At 36.7% G+C, this 16,368-nt stretch overlaps 1 protein-coding gene across 1 annotated transcript in view; it reads left to right on the forward strand.

Moving 5' to 3' along the window:
• Nucleotides 1-412: 412 nt before the first annotated feature.
• Nucleotides 413-16,368, forward strand: part of lyst (lysosomal trafficking regulator) — a 211,462-nt gene continuing 195,506 nt past the window's right edge. Inside the window, exon 1 of the mRNA XM_028820350.2 lies at nucleotides 413-610. Within this exon, the coding sequence (XP_028676183.1) occupies nucleotides 530-610 (81 nt within the window). The 5' untranslated portion in view covers nucleotides 413-529. The remainder of the gene's footprint in view (nucleotides 611-16,368) is intronic.

A 16,368-nucleotide genomic window follows, 5' to 3' on the forward strand; every position in this document is an offset into this window, starting at 1 on the left:
TACAAGAACGATTTTCATCAAGTACTGCCGTTTTCATATTTTTGTATGTAGCAGGCTGGACTTTTTGCGTCGTGGAAGTGGGATGTTTCATTTTATAGTTGTACATCTCTTATCAGTTGAGATGGCAGTGCTGAAGGTAGTGTTTGATTTATGTTATGTTGTATTTTTGCGTATTTGAAAGCTGACATTACACTTTTTGAACGTTTCTCTGCGTAAAAGGGATGTGCAAAATGCAGTTTCCAGTATTGAATGTTGTTGCCGCCGAGGGTGGGGGTGCACGCGTTTTAGCTGCGGGGGTTTGTTAGAAACTGTAAGCGGTCCACCTTGTAGCTCGTGACGAGAGTGGGAGTGCGGGTATCATTTCGTCCTGCTGTATTTGATTTGTGTATCTGTTTTGATTCTGCAGTATTAGTGCTGTATCTGCACCATAGAGATGCACTCCGGGAAACTTGACAGCCATCGTCTAACATTTCAACGGATGGGAGAGACAGAGGTTTAGCTTCTGCGAGTTGGGCACTCACTAACTGACATGGCCAGCCTACATCCAATGAATCTGTCGAAGGCATGGGAAAGATACATCCATTGCAGGCTGCACGGGTCTAACCAGCAGGTAGGAGGACACTGCGTTGTTCACTCTCCTTTGCAGCATCACTCTGAAATGGACACATTGTTGTTGTCAGGGACTTCTTTTTAGTATACTTAATTTGACTGTTTTTGTTATGAAGATTACTATAATTGGTTATCCTTTGTAAATAAACTAAAATTCTACTTGGTAAAAGGTAATGATAAAAAGGGGAAATATTCCTGAAACTATGTTCTTTTGTTTTTCACATTTTTAAACTTATACCTTTTACAATATAGACTCGCTGAGAAAATTATTAGGGATATCTGTACACCTGCTTTTCAATGGATTTATCAAACGCCTGTGTCTATTAATCACCTATCAGTTTCCTCAAGTACATGATTCCCTATTTGACTGAGAATTCTGTTGCATGGCGTTTACGAGCTGAACAATTGGACAAGTAGCTTGGTATTCCAAGGCTGTTGGTTCATTTCTTGCCTATGACTCAATTTGATTTTGAGCAAGTTGTTTAACCTGTCTGTATTTGTATTTGTAGCTAGTAATCCACAAAGGGAGAAAATTAATCACATACCTGAAAATAGTTTTTTATTCCTAAGCTTTTGACAATCTACCAGGTGTCATCATCAGAGGAAAATGATTAGACATACAGGAATCAAAGGCAATATATAGCAAATGGAGGGGGGGTGTTGGACATAAGTCTTTTTTATTATTTATGTATCCTTCTTTTTAAGCCTGCAAGTGATGGGTTCTTGTCCAAATGTCTGTTAATGGCATTTTCATATGAGAGTCATGATTCAACTAGCTCTCTGGCACTTTTAGAATTAGCCATAACTTTTACTTGCACTGTGTCCCAGTTAAATGTGTGTCCGGTTGAACTTGTATACAGTATGTGTATATTAGAGATTGTGAGACCTTCCTTCTCACAACGTTATGATGTTCTTGTCTGCATGTTACGAGTGTTTTAGATGTTTGTCCCACATATACGGCTGGGCATGCACTACATAGTATACTGTGTTCTCTGTCTCTGATGCAAATTTCTTGTTTTTGGCATTAAAAAAACAGTCTACAGTGTTTGCAGGTTTATGGGCTATTTTGATACCTGATTTGGAGAGATTGCGCACTGTACCTTCCAGTACACCACTGTGATAGGAAAGGGTATGCCAAGTAGGACGTGAGATCAAGTTAGAGCCAATTGTTTGCTGAGGTCTGTGGTGCCTCATATGTAAGCATTGTTTGTTAAATAAATGTCTTTGGGGTAGCCGTTTGATGTGAACAGATGTGAAAGATGAGGTCTTTTTATCCTTTTTAATATTTTCTGTATTACAGTGGATGTGAATCCTTCAGAACAGAGTCTTAACACATCTCCGTTTACACGATGAGTGGTGATTGCTAGTGTAATATTTTGTCTGCATAACATTCCTTGCACCTCGTAATTAAGGCGGCATCATTACCTTTTTCAATGGAGTCATACAGATACAGGTTTAGGAGCTTCAGTTAATGTTTACATCAGACTGTGATGTGAATGTGATCGAGTGTAGCATGGTTATTTTTGCCAGATGGGCTGGTTTGAGTATTTGTGATACTAATGATCTCCTGAGATTTTCTCACACAACAGTTTCTAGAGTTTACTTAGAATAGTGTGAGAAACATCCACTGAGCAGCAGTTCTGTGGACAGAAGAGCCTTGTTGATGAAAGAGGTCAGAGGAGAATGGCAAGACTAATTTAACCTGACAGAAAAGCTAAAGTACTGTAACTCTCAGATAATCACTGTTGTACAACTGTGGAGAGCAGACAAGTATCTCGGAATGCACAACATGTCAAACCACAAGCAGAAGACCTCGTCGAGTTCAACACTTGTCAGCCAAAATGAGAAAGCTGAAGCTGCAGTGGTTACAGCCTCATCTAAACTGGACTGTTTAAGACTGGAAAAACATATCTTAGCCTGATGAATCTTGATTTCTGCTGCAGTGCACAGATGGTAGTGTCAGAATTGGGCGCCAATAGCATGAATCCATGTACCCAATCTGCCATGTGTCAATCACTTATCGCTTGAATGCCAAAGCCTGTCCAAATATTGTTCTTAACCATGTACATTCCTTCATGGACATAATTTACCCATCTTCTAAAGGCTACTTTCATCATAATAATGTACCATCTTACAAAGCAAGAGTCATCTCAAGCTGGTTTCATGATCATGAAAATGATTTAAGTGTTCTTTAGTGGCTTTACCAGTCACCAGGTCCGTATCCAATAGAACTCCTTAGGAATTTGGTAGAACTGGATATTCACAACATGGATGTGCAACTGACAAATCTCTGTTATAAAAAAAATCTTGGTAGATACGTGATTTTCTCTGAGACACTTTAACGCATAACGTGCGTTCAGCACCCCCACCCCCCCGCCTATACAATGCGAGTGGCAGATACACGAAGTGACTGGTGTGTAGTGCGCCCTTCTAGTGGGCGAGCGAAATGAGCAGGGGGCAAAGCCCCCTAGTTTGCTTAAAATAAATCATGGAATCGCATCAACATGGCACTAAATCTCAAAGGAGTGTTTCCATTATCTTTTGGAATCCATGCCCAAAAGAACTGAGGCTGTTTTGAGAGCAAAAGGAGACCCTACATAGCTTTGTGGTTCTAATAATTTGCTCAGTGAATGTGTAAACCTAACGTTTTTACACTAAGAAGTACATTTTCTGTTCTTTGGCATACAGATGGTTACATTTTATGTCTGTGTATGTAAACAGATGGCTTTGAAGCAATCTCGTTGTTTACAGACACAGCTTTACCTGATCATTTTTGCACTCTGAGCGAATTCCAGCATCCATAACTCATTTTCACATCCTGTTTTAGGGCGTTAATTCAAAGTGTTGAGAACCGTGTTAGGAATGGTGCTTTAGGCCTTACTGAATATCCTCTTTTATTTTTGTGGTATGATGTTTAAGGAAGAAAAATATTTTCGGGTATGGGGACTGGCTACCTGTGTCAAAGGGAAAGTTTTGTATTTTATTTTCAAAGTTTCATTAGCTTTGATTTTTTTTTTCATTTTTATGATTCTTTGTTGTAAAAATTGGGTAAATAAACTATAACACAGCTGGTGATTATTTATTTATTTATGTATTTATTAAAATATTACTAACTGAATTACCTTGCATTGCATTAGTGAGAAAGTAAAAAGGTTAAAACTAATTTTGAAATCTATATAACCAAATCTTGCTACCTTTGAACTGGTTGCATTTAGCACACACTAGTATGGAAGCTTTTTTATTTACAGTATTGTTGACTTTTCCATTGTGGCGCAAATACCTCCAAACTTCAATAAATAGCCCTGGAAACAATATGGCCTCACTTACAAGGTTTGGGGTCATGACACAAACTGTGAGGAGAATACTTAAAAGAAAAAGCGAAATGTAATGAGCAAGAGTTGCACCTGGATTTCTTGTTTGAAATGCAAGTGTGCACCTGCATGCAACTACTGTATTTCTCTGTCAATAGATCACACTTCAGGTTCCATTCGGTCTTTGGAAACTGGAGTTCTGTTTCCCAGCTTTGGCTGGGTATTATCACCAAGCGTTGTTGTAAATTCAAAGTGGGGGAGAAACCAGTATGTTTAGATTAAATTTAATTCGTAATCTCAATTCATTGAGGTTTGAGTCAGTTGTGGATTTCTGACTACTATCTCTGAGTGGGAGTGTGAGGTGGGGATAGGTTAGATTTTCAAAAGTGTCATAAGTATCAGTGAGCCATATTTCAAGTGTTTGGGCTGGAAAACAAAGTTGTGCATTAAGAATAAAAAACAAAGTTGTGCTTTATAGATTTATAGATACAGTAGTTGGATTTATAAATGGGAATATTCTCAAATATTTGTATATGCTAACAACATCCTGATTCTGACCCATGATAATTGCATAGCAAGGAGTTGATTCAGTTGATAAACCTATAATTTTAAGATTTAATTTTATTTGTAGTTTATTGAAAGTACATTTTAATGATATGTAATGGTTTACATGTCTTATTTGTATATTCTTCTGTTTTTTATCACAATAGTTGCTTAAATTACCTAAACGTGATTAACTTGAATGTATTCTTATACCTAGGTGATTTTATTACGTAGCCTCTAGACATTTACACAAATAATGTACAAATGTGATTTTACAAGATGGATACAGCTTGCAAAACATTAACATGGCTATAAGAACTCCTCTGTTGTAATTTTTCAGTAATAAGCTATTATATTAAAAGAAAAAGATTCTTACACGTGTTACGTGCCAGCTCCTTGGTTAAATCAAGAGAGGATATCAGACTTGGCAACTACAGTTGTTGGTCTTGTTGCTGGCACATGTCAGTTTATATGACTAAATATCACTGGGCATATCAAATTATGGGACTGCATGAGAACTTTTCAGCACAGTTGTGTATTCCCCTTTTTCTGACGACCATCAACATGTAGCCTGATTGAGCCAGTGCTACATGAAGGGTGAATATGTACAGTCACAATCTCCTTCATTTGCTTCCAAACTGGCTGTGTGTTAAATGGAGCTGCATGAAAACCTAAGCTATATGTGTGGAATACCAGGGGAGCCTTTATTGTTAACAGAATGTAGGCCTATACAAGTATTTGATTACAATAAAAATGCATTATTTTGATAATTAAGAAAAGAATATTTCTGTATTGGAGACTTATTACTAAGAAAATCACAAGTGATCTTTTTATTGTATTAAAGTAACTTTAGAACATTAAACTGAGCATCTTATCTTTTCAATCCTTCAGTGGTGATGTAAAGATAAGAGACTACATAATACAGTGTTTACTGTTGGCCCAGTGCTACTTTCTGTCGGCACTGAATAATAAAGCATTTTGTGAGAGCCACCACTGTCTGCTGATTAAGTACAGTAGCAATGTATTAAAGAAGGTGACAGTGATATCCCTTTGTTAATTGAAATAGAGGACTGTTTCAAAGCATTACTGTGTGAATTTGATATTGTAGTGGTTAACATTTTAAGCAGAAGTAGACTAATGTGATGATGAGTAATGTCACTCATGTTTGTCAGAATAGCCAGTAGAGGAAAACATACTGTAGTACTTTAGCAATTCACTTAACATATAGAGTACTTTAGTTACTGCTGTGGTAAGATTTTATCTACTTGAGCTGTGTTCCAGTATTCAGCTTCAATAAAGTATACTACCAATGCTGGCTGTTGCTTTTTTCCCAAACCTTTTCATCTGTATAGTTTTGAAAGCTGTAGTAGTTCTTATAGTACAGTTAAATATTCTTGCTGAGGAACAACTCATTTATTAATACCTGAAATTGGGTTTTGCATTTATAGAAAAATGGCAGCAAGGATACTGGTGTATAAATGCATTCTTCATTATTAAATGCTAAACATTTTAATGTGCAATATGTTAAGATGTCTGACCCTCTGGTTGCAGTCACATATAATCAAGTCCAATGCAGCTAAAGAAATTATTTACTCACGATTTTAAAAATTCAATGTTTTACTTGCAATGATACATGTCAGTTGATTAGAGCTGTCTGTAGCATTCTGTTTGATGAAATTGTCAATATAGTACCGGTTGCCCTTATTGAATTTATAAACAAAACGCAAATCTGCATGTGACAACTTTAAAACAGAGTTGGTCAGCAGTGTCAACATGTGCAGAGCTGTTTATACCCACACTGACAATTTATGTGTAAAATCTTTTTCATTTCAATTTTACTTCAGGAAATGTCCAGAAAGTGTAGGGGGCAACATTTTCAGTATATACTAGAACATAAAAAAATTTCACAAACAAGAGGAGACTATTCAGTCCATCATGACTGTTTGTTTACCCAGTAGCTAAGGTGTCCTAATATCTCATTCAAATACTTCTTAAAGGTTGTCAAGGTTTGTGCTTTAACTATTTGTTACGGTAGTTTGTTCCAGATTCCTACCACTCTTAAAGAAATGCTTCCTAGCTTCAGTCGAAAATGCACTTTCCCTTAATTTCCATTGGTGTCCTTGAGTATGTGATTCATCGTTAAGCTGAAACAATTCTGGTGGATCTACTTTGTCAATGCCTTTTGACCTGGATTAGGTCCCCACACATTCTCCCCTGCTTGAGACTAAACAGGTTTCATATTTTAGCCTGTCGGAGTAGGACATGTCCTTAAGTCCTTGGATGTACTTGGTTGTTCTCATTTTCACAGCTTCAAATACTGCTCTGTTTTTTGTAGCGTGGTGATCAGAACTGGAGACAGTACTTCAGATGTGATCTCAATATTGACATATATAGTCTAAGCATAATGTCCTTCAATTTATAGTTAGTAGTTTTTATGATATAAGCTAACATATGCCCTTTCAATTGCTTTCTGCACATTGCTTAGATGATAAAAACATGTTAACATAAACCCCTAAATCCTTTTCAGATGTTGTTGCCTGTAGGACAGTGTCTCCCATCTTGTATTTATAATTGACATTCCCTTTGGCTATTTGTAGGTCTTTGCACTTTTCTACATTAAAATGTATTTTCCAGATGTTTACCCAGATCTGAAGTTTGTCTGTCTTTTTGAATTTTAGTGTATGCTATTGCTCCAGTTTCAATGTCATCTATGAATTTTGCAAGCTTACGAACTATACATGAATCTGTGTCATTAATATAAATCAGAACAACTAATGGACCAAGGACAGGTCCCTGAGATCCAGTTTTGTAGGTTACCTCTGATGCCTGTAGCTCCTAGTTTCAGAATTCAATTTTAGTGGGGAACAATATCAAAGACATTTACAAGTCTTAAGTAAATTATGCCATATATTTTCTTCTTGTCAACTAGTCCAATTGCCTGTTAAAGTCTAAATTATTTGTTTTTCAGGATCGTTCTCGCATAAACCCATGCTGATTGTAATATAGTGGAAGGTACTTTTCTAACTTGTTTCTTATTATAATTTCCATTGTACAGATTTGAGACCTATTAGTCTGTAATTACCAGGATTCATTTTTGTCTCCTTTCTTGTGTAGTGCTGTTTTCAATTTTACTTTTTTAGTAGAGCCCCTGCTTATCGATCTCAAATTATTTTTCAAGTTTTGTTAGTTTTAGGAATATATTTATTTTTAACCAGGATCAGACTGTCTCTGAAGTTGCAGCATCTGTCATTTGTTGTTTCAGATTTCTCTCCCATTCTGGGTTTTCTAAATACATGCCCATAAAGTCTTCTTTGGTAAATTATATGTCTTAGTTTTGGTATACATTTGTGTGTTTTCAAAGATAATGTCAAATTTTCTGATGTCAATATTATTGTTGCTTAAAGTATCGGTAATGTTTGTGTTTATTACTCTGTCTTTATTGTTTGAAAAGATGAGATCTAGAAATATTATTGTTGCTTAAAGTATCGGTAATGTTTGTGTTTATTACTCTGTCTTTATTGTTTGAAAAGATGAGATCTAGAAAGACGTTATCACGTGTTGGGCTTGGTGAGTTTCTGCCATTAGCATCCTTTTAGTTCTTTTGTATTTCCGATTGGAGCTTCCCAATCAATGTTTGTAAAATTAAAAACATCCATGATCACTACATCCTGTTTATCACACATATGTCTAATCTGATTAAATAATGCACTGTTTTATCTTTCTGTAGAGTTATTTTTATTCATTTAATTTGTTGGTCTTTTCACTTCCTGCAGTGTTACACAATTACCTCATGAATATTGATGAAATATGTATATGAGAATGCTGGCCTTCTTTTGGTTTTATCCATTTTCATCCTTTCACCTAGTCTCTTAAAGTCTGAATCCATTTCATTTATTGTTTACTTTTCTCTCCTCCACTTGGAGAATGCTTGCTGTTTATGCTTGCTTGTTATGACTTATTTCATGCAAAAGACCTTGGGCGACGTGACAGTTAATGAAGCAGAATCTTCACATCTACATTGACTTTTTTCAGACTCCTGGACTACCACCATCCTTTGGACCATTAAAGTGATAAAGAGTGTCCTTTGGCTATCTTTTATGTTACAGAGATGTGAGTGGTAGTCTATGTTCACTGCTCAACTGTATACACCACCCACATAACTAATATGAAAGATATTGCATTTGAGCATGATGTGAAAAGTTAGTTATATTGGAGAGCCTCTAGCAGAAGCAAAACAAATTATTCTGGCGGTGTTTGACAGAAAAAAATCTACATCAGTTTGTGGCGTATGGAAATAGGAAATGAGAAGTTTAGACGCAGCCTAGCTGCTTCCTTTTTCTTCCAGTTATAAGCTCTGCATTAGTGGCTTTTGGCAGATTGCTATGGTTAGTTGCATTGCCTCTAAAATGTTATGCACACTTGCAGAACATTCACCTGTCAATCATCTTGTCTTCATGGTTACTTGTCAAATCAGTAACCAGAATGTAAATGCAGTAAGTTTCCCTACATATATAATTTACTTATTTCCTGTAATTTATTCACCTTTCTTAGTATGGCGTACCTTTTTATGGCTGTCCAATGGTGTATTATTTTGTATTGAATGACTACAAAGGTTGCAGCCTTTACTCCCAAAGGCTAATAAAATATGTTTACACTTGATTTCACATTCTCTTCCTGCATTACATGTTTGCTTGTTTATATAAGGGGGATCAGTAAGACAAAGTCTCAAATACATGAGAGGTTGTGGGCAAATTTGGGAACAAAGCATGTTTTTGTGCAGCCAGCTTAACTTGGTTTAGCAAGAAAAGTAATGTAGAACACAATCCTTGAGACATGGTCTGATTGTGTTTTTTAAAACAGTTAACTTGCAAAGCATTGTATTAAATAGCATGGCGAGTACAAAAGAGAGACCCTAATGAAAAGAAATCCTAACATATTTCCTGATGTGAATTGCTGCCATATAGTAATATAGTCACTTTTAAGTAAAGGGACAATATCAGTTACTAGAGGTAATTTTTAAATAATTCAATTTTATAAATGTATTTATCAGATTCTTGAGATTAAAAAAATGTTCTCTTTAAAGTAGGAAAAAACATTCTATTTTATCATAAGGTAAATTAACTCAGATATTTTACATGTATTGCCTGTGTTTAGTTTTTGCATATATTAAACATATTTCAGCATTTGTTAAAAAGAAAGTACTTAAGCTCACCATGATGACATCATATTTTTTTATTTGGAGGAATGGCAATATTCATTAAATCCAATATATTAATTAAAGAGTCACCAGGGATTTATAAATAATGTTTTTATTTGAAAATAAGTATGTTTGAACAAACAATCATGCTTAGCAGGCTCAGATTGAAAAATGTACAAAGAATGTAACTTTGTGAATACAGTAATCCCTCGCTATATCACGCTTCGCCTTTCGCGGCTTCACTCCATCGCGGATTTTATATGTAGGCATATTTAAATATATATCGCGGATTTTTTGCTGGTTTGCGGATTTCTGCGGACAATGGGTCTTTTAATTTCTGGTACATGCTTCCTCAGTTGGTTTGCCCAGTTGATTTCATACAAGGGACGCTATTGGCAGATGGCTGAGAAGCTACCCGGCTTACTTTTCTGTCTCTCTTGCGCTGACTTTCTCTGATCCTGACGTAGGGGGATTGAGCAGGGGGGCTGTTTGCACACCTAGACAATAAGGACTCTCGTCTAAAAATGCTGAAAGATTATCTTCACGTTGCTATCTTTTGTGCAGCTGCTTCCTGAAACGACATGCTGCACGGTGCTTCGCATACTTAAAAGCTCAAAGGGCACATATTGATTTTTGATTGAAAAACAAACTCTGTCTCTCTCTATCTCTCTTCCTGCTCCTGACGGAGGGGGTGTGAGCTGCCGCCTTCAACAGCTTTGTGCCGCGGTGCTTCGCATACTTAAAAGCAAACAGCCCTATTGATTTGTTTGCTTTCCTATCTCTTTCTGACAGACTCTGCTCCTGACGTGCACTCCTTTGAAGAGGAAAATATGTTTGCATTCTTTTAATTGTGAGACGGAACTGTCATCTCTGTCTTGTCATGGAGCACAGTTTAAACTTTTGAAAAAGAGACAAATGTTTGTTTGCAGTGTTTGAGTAACGTTCCTGTCTCTCTACAACCTCCTGTGTTTCTGCGCAAATCTGTGACCCAAGCATGACAATATAAAAATAACCATATAAACATATGGCTTCTACTTTGCGGATTTTCTTATTTCGCGGGTGGCTCTGGAACGCAACCCCCGCGATGGAGGAGGGATTACTGTAATAATCCATTTCACCTGATACTCGTTTCAAAATTGAAATAAAATCAATCTAGGTACATTAAATCTTGTTATAATAATTAATGACATTTATATTCCACTTTTCTAATCTGTTCAACATGCTTTATGTAGACAGTGGGGAACCTCTGCAACCATCACCAATGTGTAGTAGCCATCTGGATGATGCAGAGGCAGCTATTCTTGTGGCAGTACACTCATCACACGTTAACTGTTAGAAGGTTAAGGGGTGACATTTTGCCCCCTTCCTGATTTCTTATTCTTTTGCATGTTTGTCACACAAAATGTTTCTGATCATCAAACACATTTAACCATTAGTCAAATATAACACAAGTAAACACAAAATGCAGTTTTTAAATGATGGTGTTTATTATTTAGGGAGAAAAAAAATCCAAACCTACATGGCCCTGTGTGAAAAAGTAATTGCCCCCTTGTTAAAAAATAACCTAACTGTGGTGTATCACACCTGAGTTCAATTTCCGTAGCCACCCCCAGGCCTGATTACTGCCACACCTGTTTCAATCAAGAAATCACTTAAATAGGAGCTGCCTGACACAGAGAAGTAGACCAAAAGCACCTCAAAAGCTAGACATCATGCCAAGATCCAAAGAAATTCAGGAACAAATGAGAACAGAAGTAATTGAGATCTATCAGTCTGGTAAAGGTTATAAAGCCATTTCTAAAGCTTTGGGACTCCAGCGAACCACAGTGAGAGCCATTATCCACAAATGGCAAAAACATGGAACAGTGGTGAACCTTCCCAGGAGTGGCCGGCCGACCAAAATTACCCCAAGAGCGCAGAGACGACTCATCCGAGAGGTCACAAAAGACCCCAGGACAACGTCTAAAGAACTGCAGGCCTCACTTGCCTCAATTAAGGTCAGTGTTCACGACTCCACCATAAGAAAGAGACTGGGCAAAAACGGCCTGCATGGCAGATTTCCAAGACGCAAACCACTGTTAAGCAAAAAGAACATTAGGGCTCGTCTCAATTTTGCTAAGAAACATCTCAATGATTGCCAAGACTTTTGGGAAAATACCTTGTGGACTGATGAGTCAAAAGTTGAACTTTTTGGAAGGCAAATGTCCCGCTACATCTGGCGTAAAAATAACACAGCATTTCAGAAAAAGAACATCATACCAACAGTAAAATATGGTGGTGGTAGTGTGATGGTCTGGGGTTGTTTTGCTGCTTCAGGACCTGGAAAGCTTGCTGTGATAGATGGAACCATGAATTCTACTGTCTACCAAAAAATCCTGAAGGAGAATGTCCGGCCATCTGTTCGTCAACTCAAGCTGAAGCGATCTTGGGTGCTGCAACAGGACAATGACCCAAAACACACCAGCAAATCCACCTCTGAATGGCTGAAGAAAAACAAAATGAAGACTTTGGAGTGGCCTAGTCAAAGTCCTGACCTGAATCCAATTGAGATGCTATGGCATGACCTTAAAAAGGCGGTTCATGCTAGAAAACCCTCAAATAAAGCTGAATTACAACAATTTTGCAAAGATGAGTGGGCCAAAATTCCTCCAGAGCGCTGTAAAAGACTCATTGCAAGTTATCGCAAACGCTTGATTGCAGTTATTGCTGCTAAGGGTGGCCCAACCAGTTATTAGGTTCAGGGGGCAATTACTTTTTCACACAGGGCCATGTAGGTTTGGATTTTTTTTTCTCCCTAAATAATAAAAACCACCATTTACAAACTGCATTTTGTGTTTACTTGTGTTATATTTGACTAATGGTTAAATGTGTTTGATGATCAGAAACATTTTGTGTGACAAACATGCAAAAGAATAAGAAATCAGGAAGGGGGCAAATAGTTTTTCACACCACTGTAGTTAGCAAGTAAGGAAACAGAGGATATAATTAGTTGTCCAGAATGACCAGGCCTTGATGGGCAATTTAGTCTGGACATCGAAAAACATGCTACTCTTTTTGAAAGATAAACAGAGATCTTTTATGATAGAGAATCAGGACCTCGGTTTTACATCTCCTCCAAAGGATGGTGGCAATTTTAAGAGCACAGTGTCCCCATCACTGCACTGGGGCATTACAATCCACATACAGACCACAGGATAAGGTATCCCTGATGGTTTCACCAACAACACTTCCAGCAGCAACCCATGCTTTTCCTAGATGGTCTCCCATCCTAGTATTGCCCAGGCCAAACATGTTTAGTTTCAAGTGGATTAGCTCTTCTGGTGTAAGATATAAGCTGAATATCCAAATTTTAAATTAACCGTGAACAGGATGGGAATCTGATGCTAGCCTCTAGAGGTTTAATAATCACTTATATTTCTGACCTGTGAATTTCGAGTCATCAGTCAAGCTAACATCATATCTTTGGTTTGGGAAGGACATGTCAAGAACACAGAAGGCAGTAACTTTCTCTGTAATCCTACCTTCTATAGTAAATGTGAGTGAGACTACGTCATGCTGTACTTGCAATTTGTCAATAAGTCATATAGCCAATTCTTATATGAGTTACTTTTTTAACTTGCTTTCTTTCTTAAATGTCCTGTGAACAACATTTGTCAGTCTGGTATTGTTTTCTGAGCCATTTTCCAACTTACAGTTAGAGTGCGGTGTCATTAAGTAATTAATTCAAAACCATTAAATGCTCAGATTTTAAATGTATGCCATACAGTGCACATCATCAGCCTGCAACCTTTAACATGTAATTTCCAAACAAATACAGAAGTGTTACTTGAATATTATTTTTTTTCTTTAGCATAATGTAGCTAATTTGAATTGTATTGGGTGCTATTCATTTGTGCTGGAAATGGAGCATAAAATTCTAAGTGATATATTTTTGAATCAATGTTTTATCCATACAGCCATCCCCCTAGTCACCTGTTGACTGCTTGAATTTGGAAGTCTTATGTAGTTATGAAACTACCTCTTGTGATGTGACTCGTCACTTATCTAAGTATGTGTTGTGTGCTGGCAAACATATTCATTCCTGAAGTGCCTGCAGGCCAGAAATTTTATAGCTAATCTGCCAAAAACTTTGTGTCTGCTTCTTCTCCTATTGGTTGCTGTTGTATTCTCGATATCCTATTAACATGCTGAAATGTTTAATTAAACCATATAATTAGTAGTGATAACAATGTGCAAATCATTAGTGATATGTACTGTTATTGATGTTATGTAAGGTAAAACTTAAGGGACTGATGGACTTGAAATACAGTTTTGCAAATCTAAAAATCCCATTTCAGAGATTTCCAGGTATGTTTTAGGCAGTATGTACAGTAAATATTACTTCTTTCCCTCTGTAGTTTCTTTTACTGACTTACTCAGTTTAAAGAGTATGTGATGTAATAACGAGAGTCCAAATTGAAATGGTTAAATTGTTTTGTGACTTTAAAAGCGCAGTGTAGGATTGTACAATACAGTATCTAATGGTGCTTGTTGATGCCTTTTTAATATAATAAATAAGAATCTTTTGCCCATTCAAACATGTTTACAACCTTGGTATGAGAGTTAATGTTTTAATATTTTAAATGTTTAAAAACATTTTACAATAAATTTAAAAACCAAAAGAACTTTGAGAAAAAGAATTTATCTAAAATCTTGATGAAAAAAACTCATATTTTGAAATTAAGAAGTCTAGTGCCTGCTGCTCACCAGTACTGAGTAGGAGCTAACTAAGAATGGAGGCCAAGTGTTTTGTATTTATTAGACCAAATAGAGAAAGGATGGATATTAGCAAAGTGAGTAGCTTGGATGACTACAGGTACATGTAATGATTAACAAAAGTTTATTAATAGGACTGTCATTTAGAGCTTATAAAGAAGATAAGGATAACGTTTTGAATTGGATACTTTGTTCAACAGGAAGTCAAACCAGCATAATTCTAAATGAGAGCTGTATGTGTGTCATAAGACAAGCAGCTGAGTTGTGTATCATATGGAGTTTATTTTGTTTAGGCATATTCATGTTATCTGAGGTTGCAACTGCAATATGTTGGTTAAAATAAGATGAAAAAAGAAAACATCAGATGCTGTAGCAGCATGTATGAAATGTTTAGCATAACTGTTAAATTATGAAGGAACCATTTCCAGCTTGGCTTCAGCTTATGGACAGAGGATCTTGCATACTTTCATAAAACACTTTGGAACGACTTTAATTTACACCTCCTTCACTGTTGGTAAATTTGTTCAAGTCCACATCAGAAATGCTGCCCAAATCACTACCTTCTAAATACCATGATAAAATATAGTAAACTTAATTTGATGGTTGGGAGTGTTAGGGTTTTATTGAATGTGGCGTTTTTTTGTTATGACTTAATCTCCCATAGAATATTTTGAGGAAATGTAGAGGATTACTATTTTTTTTTTAAATTCTGTATAAGCGTGTTTGATCTTTTGAGCTATAGTTTTCTCCTTGGATATTTTTCAGTTGATAGAAAAATTAACATAAGCTGCCTCATGAGAGGGCAAGGGTTGCTTAGATTTAATCCTTGGTTTCTTTTTGGACATTTGTTAGGGGTATTCTTGTTCCTAAGCCATCTCCAGACCAAGCACATACAATACACTTCTCAGGCATCCCTTTGGTCTCTAGATCACATTATATTGTGACTAGGGGGCTTTGCCCCCTGCTCGCTTCGCTCGCCAACCCCTGTGTTTGGTTAATTGGATATAGAATTTTACATTTTTTTTTTTTGGAATTGTTTCAATTTCATTATTTTCACTTTTACTTTACAGCTTCATTAAAAACAATATTTTTTGGAGACACATTGTGACAACGCAGCGTATAACTGCCAGTGAGTGAATATTGTTTCTGTTTCTGTAATAAATAATCCGAGTTTTTCTGTTTGTCCCTGTGATTTATTGATTGTCATAGCAAAAGCTATTCTCATGGTAAACTGTAAACATTTTACAACGAATGGCATATCACGATCTCCTTTGGTGTGTAATGTTATTCGCGGAATATATACATCACCTTTCTTTTTGCCTGTTAAAATTCGCATCACTTCTCCGAGATCATCAATATACACCCGACCAAATTGTGTACTCTGTGAAATTTAACTTGTCGTTCCTTTAACTGTTGTGGGACCACAGATTCTCATAGCATATGGTCCATTATTGTGTGAATCCACGTTTTGTCCATTGAATGATGCGAATGCGAAAAGACTTTGTTGTCTACTCTTTTTTTCAGACCTCAGTTTGTCCTGTTATTTTTTCAATTACACCTGGTTCTGATGATTAATCACCTTTTGTTTGCGGTAATGCAGTCGTTTCTATCTTTTCTTTGATACTGTAGTGACTGACTTGATAAAGTGTCACAAAAGTTTTACTTGAACAATCGCTGACTTCCTAACCCCAAACACAACTTTCTGGCACCCTCTCCAACGGTACCCCTTACCGCATCAAATCAATACCCCGCTATCAGTCCTCCATGCTGTACTCCGCCTTCCTTCAATCGGACCTAACAGTCACTTAAAACCAAAAAGCCCTCAACCTGGCTGGGACGCTACAATACTTTCGACTTTCACTGCTTTCATATTCTGTACCTTTGTCTGCATGTGTATCGCGCCATCGTTTGTTTGAGCCTTTCGAATTCCACTGCTTTCATAATCTCTTATCT

The sequence above is a fragment of the Erpetoichthys calabaricus genome, chromosome 15 (genome assembly GCF_900747795.2).
Source record: "Erpetoichthys calabaricus chromosome 15, fErpCal1.3, whole genome shotgun sequence".
In the NCBI taxonomy this organism is placed as follows: Eukaryota; Metazoa; Chordata; class Cladistia; order Polypteriformes; family Polypteridae; genus Erpetoichthys; species Erpetoichthys calabaricus.